General features: G+C 44.3%; 1 protein-coding gene across 1 annotated transcript; it reads right to left on the reverse strand.

Annotated features, from left to right (window-relative positions):
- Positions 1 to 13,706: 13,706 nt before the first annotated feature.
- On the reverse strand, positions 13,707 to 15,184 carry LOC147610998 (uncharacterized). The gene is made up of 2 exons (XM_086785321.1): positions 13,913 to 15,184; positions 13,707 to 13,817 (listed from the first exon to the last, which is right to left on the reverse strand). Exons 1-2 carry the CDS (start codon positions 15,182 to 15,184, stop codon positions 13,707 to 13,709), a joined length of 1,383 nt encoding a protein of 460 aa, XP_086641447.1.
- Between the last annotated feature and the right edge of the window lie 1,768 nt (positions 15,185 to 16,952).

The raw sequence follows: 16,952 nt of genomic DNA on the forward strand, positions 1-16,952 counted from the left end.
ATAAGTCATGCATGGATTTGAGATATACCTCCAGGTAACAAAGTTCAAACTTAAACTTGCATTAATATTTCATAGAAAACATAGGTTTGGTGGAAGTAATTTAGAAGTGTAGCACTCATTAAGGCGGTCATTTTAGACCCCTAGATGACCAAAATTGGACTTTTGGGTGCAAAACAAGGCCTCTCGAAGCTTTCAGAGATAGGGTTGGGATTCTTGAGCCAAAGTGCAAGCTCTTGGCTTCTCAAAAGCTTCTCCCCACTCCCTTTTGTTATTTTAGGCTCCATCTACCTTCTTTTGACCTTGTTCTTGCACCGTGATTTTGCAAGTTTGAGTTTCATGGCCATGATTTTGCAGATTTGCTCATACACCATGATTCTAATTTGTACACTATGATTTTCATCATGTGATTGCAAAATCATACTGCTCATACACCGTGATTTATCCGAAAATCGTGACTATAGAATCATGTCAATTTTTATCACATGAACTGTAACATCACAGAGCTCCTGCACCGCGATTTATCTATATACCCCATGATGACTGCTGAATCACGTCGATCTTCACTATGATTATAAAATCACATCACTTGAACACTGTGATTTTATCCATAAGCCATGATTTATTTGTATACCCCATGACTGTAAAATCACGTTGATGTTCACTATGATTATAAAATCACATCACTTGTACACTGCAGAATCACGCTGATTTTCACCATGGCTGTAAAATCCATCACTCGTACATCGTGATTTGTCTATAGTTGGCTACAAAATTATGCTAATTTTTACTGTAAAACTAAAGAATCATGTCGCTCGTACATCGTGATTTGTCTCTACATTGTGGCTCACTGATTTTTTTCATGATTGTAGAATCACATCACACAGTGGTTATAGCATATGCTGTGATTTATCCATACACATGGTAGAATCACGCCCATTTTTCTCGTGAAGACTACAAAATCATGTTGATCAAGACAAGATAAGATTTACTATTTTTGGTCTCGTAATCCCAAAAATCATGGAAGGAATCTCACAAAGATAATCACAGGCATGATTATGCAACTTTTATCCATAAACATGATTTTGCAAAACTTTGAAATTCAATTTCTGGGAGGTTTATGATATTTTTGTTCGCCCAAATTGTCTAGTATGGGTCTCCTAAGCATGAAGATCATGAACATGTGTTCAATGGAGCCCAGGCTTCCCTCAACTCCAATTTTTTTGTGATTTTTATCTCTTGACTTCACTCATCCCTAAAGGACCAATGTATTAGTGAAAATTAGCAAAAATTAAGAGTTTATTTTGTTTTTTATGAAATTTGTGTTGGTTAAGATACCTAGTATGAATGCTAACATGCGAATCTAATCCATACGACAAAAAACCTAGTTAACATGTAAAAATTAAGAATCTAAGCCCTATGTTAACACATAAAAGAGAGCAAAAAGAAAGTGAAAATCACACCATTTCCACACAAATCTCCATCAAATTCCACTCTCATTCAAGAGTGTGAGCAATGGGTAAACCATAGATTAGATAAAAAACAAATGATAAAGCCAAGTAGATGTGCCAAAAATATTAAGGCTAAGAGATAACTTTGAAGGAACCACTCACCTCAATGTGTTGTGTGGATCTTTTTGATGGGCTGAGCTCATAATCCTTAAGGTCTCCAAGCTCAGCACCGCCATGGGTAACTTACCATACTCACCTTCTCCCGCGTGAGCGTTGTCACACCGTTGCATTGCACTACAAGCACTACTCCCTCCTCTCACCTCAAATCACTCACACACACTCACAATAATACATTAGAGAGAAGATTAGAGAGAGGTTTATCAAGAGGGAGAGCTCAATTGCACAATGGGAGAGTGTTCTTACAACATGAGAGAAATTGCCTTATGAACATGGCCATAAGTGTTCATTCATACTTAAACTGTGGTCGAGCAAGTGCAAAAATCTTCTAGATGGCCTATTGCTTATACATTGCTTCATCTCATATTGATGTGTTACAAAACTAGGGAGTACATCCTAGCTCACTACCACCACATGCTCTTCGAACGAGAAGCACCTGTCCAAGATTGAGATTTGGATACCATTGCTCTATGGCTTGTTTGTACATGCGTTTGGTGTGTCCATCCTTAATATTTGATGTAGATTATTCATGATTTAGCCTATAATTGGGTGTGGCAAACCTTGTTGACCCTAAAATGGATTAACATTCGTATATGAAACAATGATAACAAGGTTCGGATGCACCCAATCCATATGGTAAGTGACCAAGGAACGCACTTCTTGAATGAAGTAATTAAAAGGCTCACATACCCTCACAAAAGTCCACCAATTGAATTTTGAAAGAAATCTTGCTTAAGACAGTGAAAAAAATTAGGATAGATTGGGACACAAAGTTACATTCGATGCTATGGGCATTCAGGATAGCTTACAAGAATACGACATGACTCACACCATTTAGCATGGTGTATGGGCTGGAAGCAGTGGTACTCATGGAGTTCTTGGTGCCAAGCCTCAGGATTGCTACTCCACAAAGGCCGACTAGAAGTATCAGAAGTGCAGAGAATAGAGCAACTCCTAAAGAGTGATGAAAAGAGGATGTTCAGTGCAAGGAGAGCAGAGATTGTCTAGAAGAGAAGAAAGGTGCGAGTGGACAGGAGAACAAAATTCAAGATATTTAAAGAAGGGAATGTTGTGCTGCTTTTTTCCTCTAAAATGGGACCGCATCTAGGCAAGCTCAAGATGAGGTGGATAGGCCATACCAAATCTCAAAGAAACTTGGAACCAGGACATTTGAATTAACAAGTCTAGATGGTGTAAAAAAGCTGCCTAAACTACTGAATGGGTACATATTAAAACCCTATCATGGTGTCAAGCTGCTAAAGGTGGTGGAAAGGGAGCTAGATCACTCATAAGAAAAAGGAGAAAAGTCACATGATGAGAATTCAAATTGAGTAGCAATGTGCATGACTTTGGCATGCAAGATGAGTGAAGAACCAACCTTCAATCGCATGGAATTAGCATGGGAACCAAAAAATTCAGGAAGTAGGAGTGTGCATGATAGAAGAGGGTTACATCAGTCTTGTTGTCACATCCCCTAACCCGATAATGATATCCCTTGTAATGTGTACAATAGGCACTCATGCACCCATGAAATGGGATGGTGTAAAGAATCATGAAAGGAGCAAGCAGTTATGGTACCACCAGGAAGTGTGCATAAAGCCAATATCCCCCACTCCACTAATTTTGGGTAAATCTCACTTTTACTTTCCATTCTACTATCTGTTTATTCTACATGATGTTCCTCCACAAAACAAAGATGTTCCATATTCCCTCTCTCTCCTACCCTTTGCAGCTCCATCAACAAAGTAATGGAGTAGTACAAAAGCCTCACATCGACCTTGTACAAAGAGGTTGACAGACATACGAAGTGGCTAGAAAAGGTGGGCTTGAAGAAGTTCCAAATCTACCATGGGATGAGCTATAGTAGAACTTCAAGGCTGATGATTAGCTAGAACAGTTGAGGAAGACCAACACCATCACATTGCCCTCAAGAGAAAATAAAAAATTCAGACCCCTGTATGTAGCCCTGATAGAACAATTTGGGTCACTCGAGGGTAGAGACAAAGAATACAAAATCATAGGCAACTCAGATGAGGACGAGAGAAGAGGATGAAATTCATTGTAGAGATGAGATCCCTTATGCTCAAGCCCTACTATGTGTCTAGGAGGAGCTATGGACTGATAAAGACTCAAGAGGCTGGAACAAGAGTGGCTTGTGTTGAGGTTCTTTATAATGACCTCAAGGAATGGTTGAACAAGCTTGCTAAGAATATAAAAATCATCATCTAAAGGCATTGTTCCAAGGAGCTAAAGGGGTAACATTAGAGGAGAAAAGAGGAGCAGACAAGCAAACCCTAGAGGGGTTTTGTTACTCATACCCACATCCTGAGAACACAACAGAGTCCATGCCCCCCAACACACAAGGAAATAAGAGATTCTTCTCCTTTGGCAAATGGAACAAGGATGCAGAGTGAAGCAGCCAGAAAAACAAGTATAGTATAGGACCTTCCCAAAAAATGTTGGCACGATGGGTGCAAGAAGCCCTGAATTATTTGCAAAAGTGCTTGAATGAAGGGCTGAAAGAAATACCAGGACTGAATCAAACCTCAAAGAGAGAGAGTTAGCCTATGCTCAATGTAACAAGACTTTGCAGGCTGTCCAAAAGCAAAAAGACTCCTGGAAGGATGTGCATTAGATAAAAGCAAAAAGAGCACAGTAGGACAACCTACAAAAGCAACTCCAAGAACTTCAAGAAGCAAACATAATAATGCATAATAAAGTGGAGAGCCTAAAAATTGAGGTGTAACGGCTACATCGCCTAGGGAGCACAGAGGTGGCACATGTCACACCCAAAACCATAGCTGTTATGCAGCCAGATCCGAAAAGTAAAGGAAAGGAGATAGTACTTTGGACCGGCATAACTATTGACAACATACTGTTAAACAAGCTCATAAAACATGTGTTGTCCCACAACCAAGAGATTTGAAGAGAAAAGCAATGATGATGAAGCTTCTTTGAAGATACAACTGGATGAAATGGAAGAAGTGCTAAAAGAATACAAAGAGCAGCAAACCAAGGAGGGCAAGACCATCAAAAAAACTAACCAAGGAGCTAGAGTTGGCAGTAGTACCAAGAGTTACAAGGGGCAAGGGTGGCAACGCAACACTGCAAGAACTTAGCATGGCGCTCACTACTACCCATTTGAAACTAAAAAAGAAAAATGAACAACTCTTAAGTATCAAAAAGGCACATGCAAAAGATCTTAGGAAAGGCACATGAAAAAGAGCTTATAAAAAGGATTAGATGATCCTAGATTTTCAAGATTAGTCCAAGTAAGAAAAGGAGGCAAAGGCAGTAGAAGAGGCAAAGCATATACCAACTGGCAAAATAAATAGTTGGTACACTTAGCACAGCAATCTGGATGTATTCCACCATGTAAACTAGGCAAAAATCACCAAATTCGTGTGGAGGGGAGGCACACATCTAGAGAGCCCAGTCGAATTGCAACCCATGCATCCCCCAACACAAGTCGAGAAACTAGATTAAAGAGTTGTAGGGGGAAGCGGTGGTGAAGAATTTATGATAGGAATTTGGAAGTCATTTGAAAGGAAGAGAATTTCCAAAGCTAAGGAAGAGGCGGTCGAGTATCTGAAGCCCCCATATACGGCGAGAGTTGCCAAAGCCAAGCAAGAGGTAGCTGACTATCAAGCTGCTTACCCCACATCTACCAGAGCAGCACAAAAGTGAGAGTTTGGCTAAGAATTGGGTATCCCGCCTTTCCATGGCCCATTTGACTAATGAAGAAAAAGGTTCACCCTTGATGGAGTTTCCATTGGGCATGCCAAGTGTTGGCGAGTGAGTAGCCCTTAGCTCACCGCCAAAGGGAGTTCTAATGGATTCACTTCAGTCATTTATGAACATGACTATCTTGCTGTAACAACTTCTACTCAAGGGGGGGACACTTTTAATATAAAAAGATTTGAACGTAACTGAGAGATATATACATGACAGATGAGAAAGAGAAGAGTACTTTTGAGTATGATTCTTGAGAGGAGTGAATGTTTTGGCAAAGATATGAATAAAGCAAGGAAATTATCATCTATAGTTTTGGAGGTGTCTTTATACTATATCTCTTTGTAAGAGCTCAGTGTGTGAGTATGATTGTTTGTTTTCTATCCTTGTCCAGTCAAGTGCATAAGCATACTGCATCTTGCATGTCTTTGTTCTTCTCTAGTTCTATGCACAACACTAGCCTTCTACTTGAGTACAGATTGGGCATGATTGCATTTTGCATGCCTATCACATTGGACACTGTCACGTAGGCTGTAATGCCTGTGGTGGTGATCGACGGCAGACCGGATGGCCATGTCCGGGGTTCAGTGGGAGAGGACGCCCATGCGGAGTCATGGGCGGCCAGGCTAGTGTGGACGGCAGGCCACACACTATATAGCCTGGGGGATGAGGGGCAATCCTTATTCTTCCTCTATGGCTGGGTGGTGAGCCAGAGGCCGTCCCCTCTCGTGGTAACGCCCGTAGCGGCGTTACGGATATCTAACACTGGTATCAGAGCATGGTTCGAAGGGATCGTGAGAGTCCGCGCGCGAACGGGGGACCGGAGCCCACTCGATGGTTTTCATCCACAATCTCCTCACCCTTATCTCCACAAGGGAGTGTGTGGAGGAAGGAGGGCCAAGACTTTTGAAGGGAAGAACTCTTTCTCTCTCTCTCACACTCTCTCTCCCCGACACACACAGCATCGCAGGTAAGAAAATTTTTGGTTGTTTTTCTTTTGTTTTCTGCGTTGAATGGCTGTGAAATACTCGCCGTTGAATGGATGCGAAAAAAATTTGAAACGTGTGTTGAAGTGGGGGGGGCAGACCAGCCCCATGAAAACATTGGAAACACACGCTGTGTGTGGGGGGTGGGGCGACGAAAACTGGTTGAAGCTCGTGTGTGTGGGGCGAAGACCAGCCAGCCCACGACCTCACTGTACGGTGTGGTGGTGTTGTGCGAAGGGGGGGAGGATTGCCTTGCAAAAAACGAAGGGATTGCCTTGTAAAAAAACGAAGAGGCGCAGGAGACCACAGTGACTAGTGAGGCGCAGGAGACCACAGCACCACATTTTGTGTGGACACAGGGGATACAAGGTCGGGGTAGCAGGCCTTAAGTTGTCCGGCGGGTCGTCGCGGTTGCTCATGTGTGTTAGCCTCGTCTGTTGGCCTTGATTTCCTGTCATGCCCAATATGGGAGCGTTACTGGTGGCGGTGTTAGCCACTGTGCTCCCCTAGAAAATGGGCTGCAGTTGTGCGTTGGCGGCGGCCAGCCAGCCAGGCCGGCCAGCGGCGGCGGCGGCCAGCCAGCCATGGGCGGCGGGGCGGCCAGCCAGCCATGGGCGGCGAGCGGCGCCGGCGCCGGCCAGCCAACGACGGCGGCCACCAAACAGCCGGCGATAGACGGCCAGCAACCAGCAGGCGGCCACCAACGGCCTGAGGAAAAATAAATAAAAATAAATAAAATAAAATAAGAATCATTTATTTTTTTTATTTTATTTTTTTTCATTATTTATTTCTAGGAAATTAAAAATCAAAAAATTCAAGGAAACCCTCTCTCTCGGCTGGGGAGGAGAATAATTCCCGCAAGAAATAATCCCGACAAGGCACCTCTCGATCATTTAAATTCTTGTTATGAGTCGCAGGCATTTTTCTCGTGGATCGGAGCATCCCGGAAGCATCCTGGTAGAGGCCCGCAATGCACAACAATTCGACAGGCGACCGTAAAGGGGGGTGACTATTATTCTCTCTCCACCATTGCTCATTTTTATTAGCGTTTTTTTTAGTAATTTTCGAGTTCTCGCATTATTTTTTGCAAGAATTAAAAATGTCTGCTAGGCGTAGTGTGTCCCCACCGCCTTCTACTTCTCTAGGTTTTTCCAGTCTCTTGTCCTCGGTCTCGCGGGTTTGACCCCGACCGAATTGTCAGGCCGTACACGCCCGATCGTTGTTCGGTCCGGAGCGCGCTTATCGCGATCACTCGTGATCCACCACCAGCGCCCTCCTCGTCTATTGACCCCGTCTTAGGACCCAGCGAGCCCGCAGCGGCCGCATTGGCTGATGACCCCTTTCTGGCCGATGAGCCAGAGGACATGAACACTGACGTCGCCGAGGGGACCGAGGAGGACCTCTTGGATTATGACGACGATGACTATGACCTACTGGACCCTACTGATGTCCTGACAGAGACGGAACTCTCTAGTGGACTGTTTAAATATCTTAATGCCAAATTGAACACTATGGGTAAAGTCCAGGCTGATTTAGTCACGATGCTACAGAGCATCTCCACACGGTTAGATGCACTGACAGCCGCCTCGGCTAATACTCCGACTCCTCGTGGTAGCCGAGCTCCTGCGGCACGGGTGAGCGTAGCCTCGCCAGTGGTTGCAGGAGTACAGGCCGATGCGCCTGCGGGGCCGTCCGTAGCGACAGCTTCGTCGTTGTTAAAAGACTTAAAGCCACCTAGTTTTGGTGGCGAGGAAAAGGAGAGAAACAAGGACTCAGTCAATATGTTTCTAGCGAAGTGGTCAGATTTGCACGTGCTGCGAGACAGCAGCCTAGCCGTATTCAGCCCGTAGAGGCTAGCCTCTCTTTAACCGGCAAAGCGTACAAGTGGTGGATGAGTCTGACAACTCGCCCTGCCACTTGGACGGAATTTGAAACAATGTTTCAAAAAGAATTTTTGCCTGTTAATGAGGCAGAGAGAAGCTGGGAGTTATGGGACAAGTGCTCGATGGAGAACAAATCCCTAACTCAGTACATCTCAAACTACAGGGAGATAGTACTCAAGCTAAAGGGAATCGATGCATTCCAGACATTGCGAGGCTTTAAGAGAGGCCTCAAAGATGATTACCTTGAGTACGTAGAACCCCTACAGCCTAAGGACTTAGCAGAGGCAATTCAATATGCACAGATATTCGATGACATCAAGCGCCGTAGTGCGCGTGGTGGTTCTAGCAGGGCCGAGGGTAGTGAAAAGAGGAGGTCAAGCCTCAAAAGAAAAGGGTTCCGTAGTGAGAAACAAGGGGATAGGACGGACCAGGAAGGACAGGGTGGTCATTGGTTTAAAAAACCGCGACCATCCAGAAAAAAAAGAGACACCGAAATCCAAAAGAAAGAGCAATATATTAAAGCACGAAAGGAAAATCGCTGCTTTAATTGCAATGAAGTAGGACACACGAAGGCTGAGTGTCCAAAGCCTAAAGCTAGCACGAGTGGCAACGAGCCCAAAAAAGATGGTAAATCTTCTAGGCAGTTGCATACAGTGCAGAGACTCCCTCTCAGTTCCGCAGAGTTCAGAGAGGTGACAGTGTGTCATTGTGATGAGCATCACGCTTGTTCAGTGACACCAGCGATGTGGCAGCCTACTGTAGGTCCGCATGACATGGTGCGCATGTATGGCACCATAGGTGGCCGTAGAGTCACAGTTTTTATTGATGATGGAACTAGCCACAACTTCTTGAACTACTCGTTAGTCAAGAAGTTGGGATTGACTGAGACCCGGAGTGATCATGAGTATACTGTTGGCCTAGCCAACGGATATGACAAAACGGTATGGAATACCGTAGTATTAGGGGTCCCATTATCTATGCAGGACTATGAGGCTCCGCTTGACTTTCAGGTCATGCACTTAGCCAGAGCAGACGTATATCTAGGCAGGGAGTGGCTGTATGGCTTGGGCCCTAGTCTAGCTCGGAATTACTTACATAATACGATATATTTTGAGCATGGAGGTAGAGTCATCACCCTGCAGGGCGACCGTACTGTCCCTGCCACACCACTTATTTCCTCCATGGAGCTGTGTACAGCGGTCCGTAGAGACCAGATAGCAGAGGTATATGCTTGTTACCCTCTTTTGAATTCTGTTTCCGTAGATGAAACGATAAATGATGTTTGCGTAGACAAACAAGAAAAACAAAATAACCTTGGACGAGACCCACTGTTTGAAAACCCTGTTTGGCATGCATGTGATTCAAACAAGAAAAAATCCAAGGTGAATGAGACATTAAAGAAAAAGTACGTAGATACTTTAACGAATTTATCAGAGGAATTTCAGGATGTTTTTCCTGATGATTTACCAGATGGTTTACCACCATCTAGGGAAGTAGACCATGGCATCGAAGTTATGCCAGGATCAAAACCTATAAGCAAACCTGCTTATAGATTAAGCCACTCCAAGGCACAGGAGGTGAAAAAATAATTAACGGAATATTTGAACAAAGGCTTTATTCGGCCTAGTTCAAGTCCGTGGGCATCGCCTATTCTTCTGGTAAAGAAGAAATACGGATCTATACGGATGTGCATAGACTATAGGGCTCTTAATCAAATAACGATTAAGAACAAGTATCCGATGCCACGCATGGATGAGTTGTTTGATCAACTCTATGGATCGAGATACTTCACAAAAATAGACCTGAGATCTGGGTATCATCAGGTTAGAATAAAAGCAGAAGATGTTGCGAAGACAGCATTTAGGACCCGTTTTGGGCATTTTGAGTTTTTGGTTATGCCATTTGGGCTAACCAATGCTCCAGCGACGTTTATGACGCTGATGGACAGTATTTTACGTCCATATCTGGGAAAATTCGTAGTAGTTTTCCTAGATGATATTCTTGTGTACAGTAAGACACAGAAAGAATACATAGAGCGTTTGCGTCTAGTGTTCAAGTTGTTGCGAGAGCACAAATTATTTGCAAAGAAAAGCAAATGTGAATTTTTTGAAACAGAAATTCACTACCTTGGCCATATTATATCCGCCGATGGTACGCGGATGGAGCCAGAAAAAGTAGAGGCTATTCTTATATGGCCAGCGCCGAAGAATCTCGAGGAACTGCAGATTTTTCTTGGCATGTCGGGGTTCTACTGACAGTATGTGAAGGACTACGCGAAGATCGCAGTCCCGTTGACTGACCAGTTACGGTCAAAAACAAAAAACATTAGTTGGGGAGACGCCCAACAGAAGAGCTTTGACAAGCTCAAGGCGACCGTAAGCAGCTGCACCTGTTTTGACAATTGTCGATCCAAATGAGCCGTTTGTTTTGGAAACAGACGCTAGTAATGAGACCATTGGGGCCGTACTTATGCAAAAGGGATGCCCAATTGCATTTGAGAGTAAAAAGTTAGATCGTGCGCAGCGTAACTACTTGGCTTACGAGCGAGAGTTACTAGCGATAGTTCACGCACTGAAAAAGCGGAGACACTATTTATATGGTGCTACTTTTGAGGTCCGGACGGACCATGAAAGTCTGAAATGGCTTTCAAGTCAAAATGAACTGAAGGGTAGAAAAGCTCGGTGGGCGGAGATTCTACAGGAGTTTGACCTTCAAATACGTTACCAGAAAGGTAAGTATAACGTGGTGGCAGATGCACTTAGTCGCATGCCACAGATTAATGAACTTAGTTTCACAGTCTTCAAGAATGATTTCTTGGAGTCCCTACGTGGTTTATGTGAGCACGATCCATCTTTTACAGAGGTCTGGCGCGCTGTACGCGTACGCACTTCTTCACAGACGCGACCACCTCCCTCGTTGGCACGTATTGCTAGTCCGGAGAGACTGGCCGAAGGTGCAACGGCAAGGCAAGCGAGAGTTAGTCCGGAGAGACTAGCCGTGTCTTCTGGGTATAGTTTGGAACCGGAGAGTTCTGACGTAGGCCCTTCATCACCTTTGACTGCCACGGCTTCAAAGGGGAGTGATAAACTTCGTCGGGGGGAGAAATATGCTAATTACTCCATTGACGACGGGTACTTACTCTACAAGGGTAGAATATGTGTACCAACTATTGGTGACTTTCGGGCCCAAATTCTTAAAGAAAGTCATGATAGTCCAAGTGCGGGTCATCCCGGGATTCAAAAGACCTATGCACTAGTAAAAAGACAGTTTTATTGGCCTAGTTTGTTTAAGGATGTACAGACTTATGTGCTGAAATGCAATAAGTGCCAGGTCAATAAACATGAACGTCTTAAGGTTGGAGGACTACTCCATTCGCTGGAGATTCCTCAAGGGAAATGGGAAAGCATTTCCATGGATTTCATTACTGGTTTACCCAAGACGAGTCGAGGGAATGACTCGGTGTGGGTGGTAGTGGACAGGTTAACTAAAATGGCAAAGTTTATTGCCACGAAGAAAACTGTTAAAACGCCAGAGTTGGCAAAACTCTTTATTGAACATCTCTACAAGCTATATGGCCTGCCCGCAGATATAGTGTCGGATAGAGATAGAAAGTTCAACAGTCATTTTTGGAGGGAAGTCTTCAAAAAGCTGGATACTACTTTGAGTATGAGTACGGCAGATCATCCGGAGTCTGATGGTCAAACTGAAAGAGTTAACCAAATTCTAGAGGATATGTTGCGTTCTTATGTTAGTAAGAAGCAATCTAATTGGGAAGAGTACTTACCCTTACTGGAGTTTGCCTATAACAGCTCCAAACACTCAGCAACAACTGGATTTACACCATTCATGTTAATGTATGGATTCCAGCCGAGATCTCCAATGGCTGTAGGCCTAGAAAAGGAGAAGATTCAATCTGTCAAGGATTTCCTTGAAGATATGAATGATATGCTCAGAGCCGCATGTGAGAGCATTCGTAGCGCTCAGGATCGCACTAAAACTTATGCGGATAAAGGACAAAGAAAGGTGACCTTTGCAGAAGGTGACTTTGTATTCCTCAAGGTTCCTGCGCAGTCAGAAACCATGAAAACGGGAAAGTGTGATAAACTTTCTCCGAGATATTGTGGTCCTTTTAAAATCCTTAAGAAGACTGGGGACGTAGCATATAAACTTGAGTTACCGGAGAGTTCTCAAGTCCATCCTGTCTTCCATGTCAGTAAACTGAAGAAATCAGTTCACGGGTTAGAGAACGTAGTTTCTCCAAAGATTTTGGTGGACTTGATAGAGCCACCAAAGATACCACATGAACCTGAAAGGATTCTACAGTATCGTGATAGATAGACCCGACATAAAGTGTACCAGGAGGTACTTGTTAAATGGACAGATAGGGATGAGGAGGTAGCTGCCTGGGAACGCCGTAGTGCAATTTCCAAAAGGTTTCCCCAGTTTGTTTTCGAGGATGAAAACTCTTCTTAAGGGGGGGTAATGTCACGTAGGCTGTAATGCCTGTGGGGTGACCGACGGCAGACCGGATGGCCATGTCCGGGGTTCAGTGGGAGAGGATGCCCATGCGGAGTCATGGGCAGCTAGGCTAGTGTGGACGGCAGGCCACACACTATATAGCCTGGGGGATGAGGGGCAATCCTTATTCTTCCTCTATGGCGGGGTGGTGAGCCAGAGGCCGTCCCCTCTCGTGGTAACGCCCGTATAGCGGCGTTACGGATATCTAACAGACACACTAGTGATGGTCATTGCTCTACAGAGTCAACTAGGTGGTTCTGACCACACTGAAGTGACAAGTCTGGACATCGGACGGTGACACCACAAATTATAGAGAATGGATAACTCTAGCTCTAGGTTTTCCAGGCTAACCATAAAAAGTTATCAGAATACTCTTTTTTTTTAGTTAAAACGGTGGAATATATTAAAAAAAGGTATGGTTACAAGATCCCATGTGGAAGGTCCATGGGGAGACACTACGACCTGATGAAACCTTCAGAAAAAAAGGGGGGTAAAAACCCTGAAACAAAAACAGAAATTGTTCTAAGTCATATCATGAACTGTTCGGCCAGCCAGCACCAGTAAAGGTAAAGACCTTCAGAAAAGGAACATCAGAGACACTGCAGCAGAAAATCCTGATGTATCAGTTCTCGGCGGCCAGCCCCTCTTCTAATCCGTGAGAGAGGATGATTAAACATAATGGGCAGAAGATTGAGGCCAAGAAACACTGTAACAAAACAATTCTGATGCACCCGTTTGACAGACAAATCCTGAAGCACAGACTGAGGCACTAGGCAGTGGCCAGCCAGCCCCAATGGAGCTTGACTGAGAGGCTGGTAGAAAATCATGAGCAGAAAATTGAGGCCATGAGGGCTTAAAGAACCCCACAGAAGCTCTCTGAAGCCTGGACGTAGAACTCGGAATTCTGCAGCCTTCTTTGACATTCCAGATGGAGCCCTTGTATCATAACTTCCTTTGTTTGGCTATGCGAGGAGACATGGAATCTCTTCCATTTCCTCCAAGGTAGGTCTTGCCACCGGTCCACCTCCATGGAAACACCACTTGGCTGGAGTCGATGGATAAGCTTGAGTACACTGTCAAGAAAAAGATAAAAGTGGTGATTAGTTTTAATTTCATATAGCGCTTCATTACATTGCTTCCATACATGCCAAAGAAACAGAATTCTAACGGATTGCCATGTTAAGGGGTCCATAGAGTGGCATTCTCCTAGGAGGATTTCTTTCCAACTCAAAGGGATTTTCCTAATTTTCTTAAAGGCTTTGTTCAGAACATCCAAGAATTGTCTAGTGTCTGGGCAAGAGAAGAAGAGATGGGGGACAGTTTCCAGCTTGGTATTACAGCGGGGACAAAGGCCGTTCCCATGTCCAAACTTCAGGGCCTTCTCAAGGGTCCAGGTCGCTTTGTGCATGACCAGCCAGGCCAAAATGGCATGTTTCCTTTCATGAGCGAAGGCCCAAATAAGCTTAAATCGGAAGGCCCATTGATGTTTGTTCCAGGCCAAGGACCATCTCATATTGAGCTTAAGAATCAGATTCCTTGCATGAAAATTGTTAGGTAACTTGACAAGATTACTGGAGTCGCCCCATCGGATGGCTTTAGAAAAGGTAATGCAGTCACAAATCAGCCCCGGGGGAATGGAAACCTTAAGAGCATTACACCTCTGAATGACCAACTCAACTCCACCACCACGGGACAAGATGAATTTACTGCAGAGTTGTTCCCTGTTTAATATGCCAGTTGAGTCACATAAGTCACCCCAAACCTTTATACCAGCTTTGAAACAAGAAAGACTGGTCTGGACCTGTTCATTGGAGATCGGAGACACGAGATGCCCAAACCACACAGAGTCAGCAGCATAGGCATACCTATCTCTCTTAGTAAAGGTTTGGAAACAGAAGAGCTTTTTGTATTTCATCCAAGACTCCCACATCCTACAGCACAGTTTGCTGCCTATAGGGGAGAGATAGGCCTTTGAGAACAAAACTTCATTGAGAGAGAAACCCTTCCAAGATCTTTTACCTTTGAGCCAAAATTTATTAATATCCCTTTTGAGTAAGTCTGCCCAAACATCATTAGACAAGATGGCTCTTTGCACCCATTTAGCTGCAAGCTTCTCAGCAAGCAAACCAATGTTGATGATGCCAAGACCCCCTTGCTCTTTTTCCAAGCAACATGTCTGAAAAGCTACTTTGCTGATCCTCTTACTTTCCAGAGATCCCCCCCACAGATAATTCCCCATGATCGAGTTAAGGGATTGGAGTTGGGTCTCAGAGGGTCTCCAACAGGCCAGGAAGTAAACAACCGAGGGGATAATGAAGTGATTGAGGACAAAGGCTCTTGATGCCACCCCTGTGTTGATGTGACTCCATTTCTTGACCTGATTCTTGAGTTTATCAAGCACATAGTCCCACCTTTGTTTGGAAGAGATGTTGAAGCCCATGGGGATTCCTAGAAGCCTGAACACAACACCATCCTACTCTTACAACCAGCAGACAGGATCGAGGGGGGGGTACCCCTTCAAAGACTCTGAAGCTGGTCTTGGAGTGGTTTATCTGCGAGCCACTGGCAAGGCAGAAGGTCTCCAGGCAAGACATAAAGTGGGCAGCAGTCTGCACTTCATTCCGGAGCAGCACATTCGTGTCATCAGCAAAAAGCTGCAGACATAAAGGATCAGTCCTGTTGGGGATCTCAATACCCTTGATATTATTATCAGTGATATCCTTGTTAACAAGCCATCCCAGAGCATCCGCAACAATAGCAAAAAGAAGAGGGGACAGGGGACAGCCTTGCCTTATAGATTTCCTCAGAGAGGAAAGGCACCAGTGAGAGACCCATTGACAGCCACCTTGGAAGAAGCATTTCCAAGTAAGGTTTGGACATACTTTATGAATTTCCTATTGAGACCAATATCTTGAAGGGATTGGAAGAGAAACGACCAGTCTATTCTATCATAGGCTTTATCAAAGTCTATTTTGAGGAAGATGTAGTTCTGCCCAGAGTTTTCAGCATGCTCCATACCCTCCCAAAGACTAATGATAGCATCAAGAACATACCTTCCCTTTATAAAGCCCTTTTGCTCCTTGAGGATCCACTCATCCATATAGGGGTTGATTCTGCTAGTCAGGATATGAGCAAAAACTTTGTAAAGGGACGAGAGACATGTTATGGGTCTCCAATTACCAAGATCTTCTTTCTCATCCTTTTTGTGAATCAGCTTGATAACCCCCATATTTGTCTTTTCAGCTAAACCTCCCTTCTTTATGGCTTCCCTCCAGATGTCAAGGATGTGAGGGAACAGTTCATCTTTGAAAACAAGAAAGAATTCGTTGGGAATCCCATCTTCACCCGGAGATTTGCATTTTTTGAGATGAGAGATAGCCTCCTTGACCTCCTTTTCAGTGAAGGGGGAGTCAAGCTTAAGGGCTAAAGCGGGGTTAACAACCTTCCTCCTAATGCTGGCAATTTTGGCCCTAGCAGCAGAAACTTCGTGAGAGGGAGGAAGGGCTGTGCAGAACAAGTTAAAAAAGTGGTCCTTAATAACCTGCAAGTTTTCCACATCATCTAAAGCGAGGTGGCCATTGGGCTTCTTGACCATAGGGATGAGATCTCTACCTTTTTTCGTTTTAAGGAGCGCAAACATCTTAGGGTGAGGAGTACCAATTTTTCCAGCCCAAACCTCCCTGAACCACAATCTAGTGGCCTTAGCCGCTAACAACTCCTCGAGTCTGAGCTGGTTCTTTAGCTCAATCAAAGAGTGGTTAACAGCACCATTTTTAGACAGATAAATGTCTTGAATCTGGTTCCTGATTTGCACTCTACGATTCAGACGGATCGTAGAAACTTGCAGCTTATACTCCTTGCAGATAGAATGAACCTTATTCACCAGACTTTCCCACTTGGATGGGGAAACGAACTGATTGAAAGCATCAGTAAATAATAATGGATCCATCATTGGTGACTTTAACATGGTAGAGGCCTAGGTTGACAGAAGCAGACTTCTGGGCAGTACCATTAGTGGTTATGAAAAGGTTAAATGGGATGGGTTAAAGGGAGATCTCTCTGACCTTTCTTTGAACTGGATTCTCTTGGTCTAACAATCAAAAAGGCTCCTGGACAGACTGTATGCCTCGGGGAGTTTGATTGATATGTTCTTAAAAACCAAAGTTCCTACGGACCCCTCCCTTTGATCTGCAACCTGTCCTTAGGCC

The sequence above is a fragment of the Cibotium barometz genome, chromosome 48 (assembly GCF_041138505.1).
Source record: "Cibotium barometz isolate CiBa-2024 chromosome 48, ASM4113850v1, whole genome shotgun sequence".
Taxonomy (NCBI): Eukaryota; Viridiplantae; Streptophyta; class Polypodiopsida; order Cyatheales; family Cibotiaceae; genus Cibotium; species Cibotium barometz.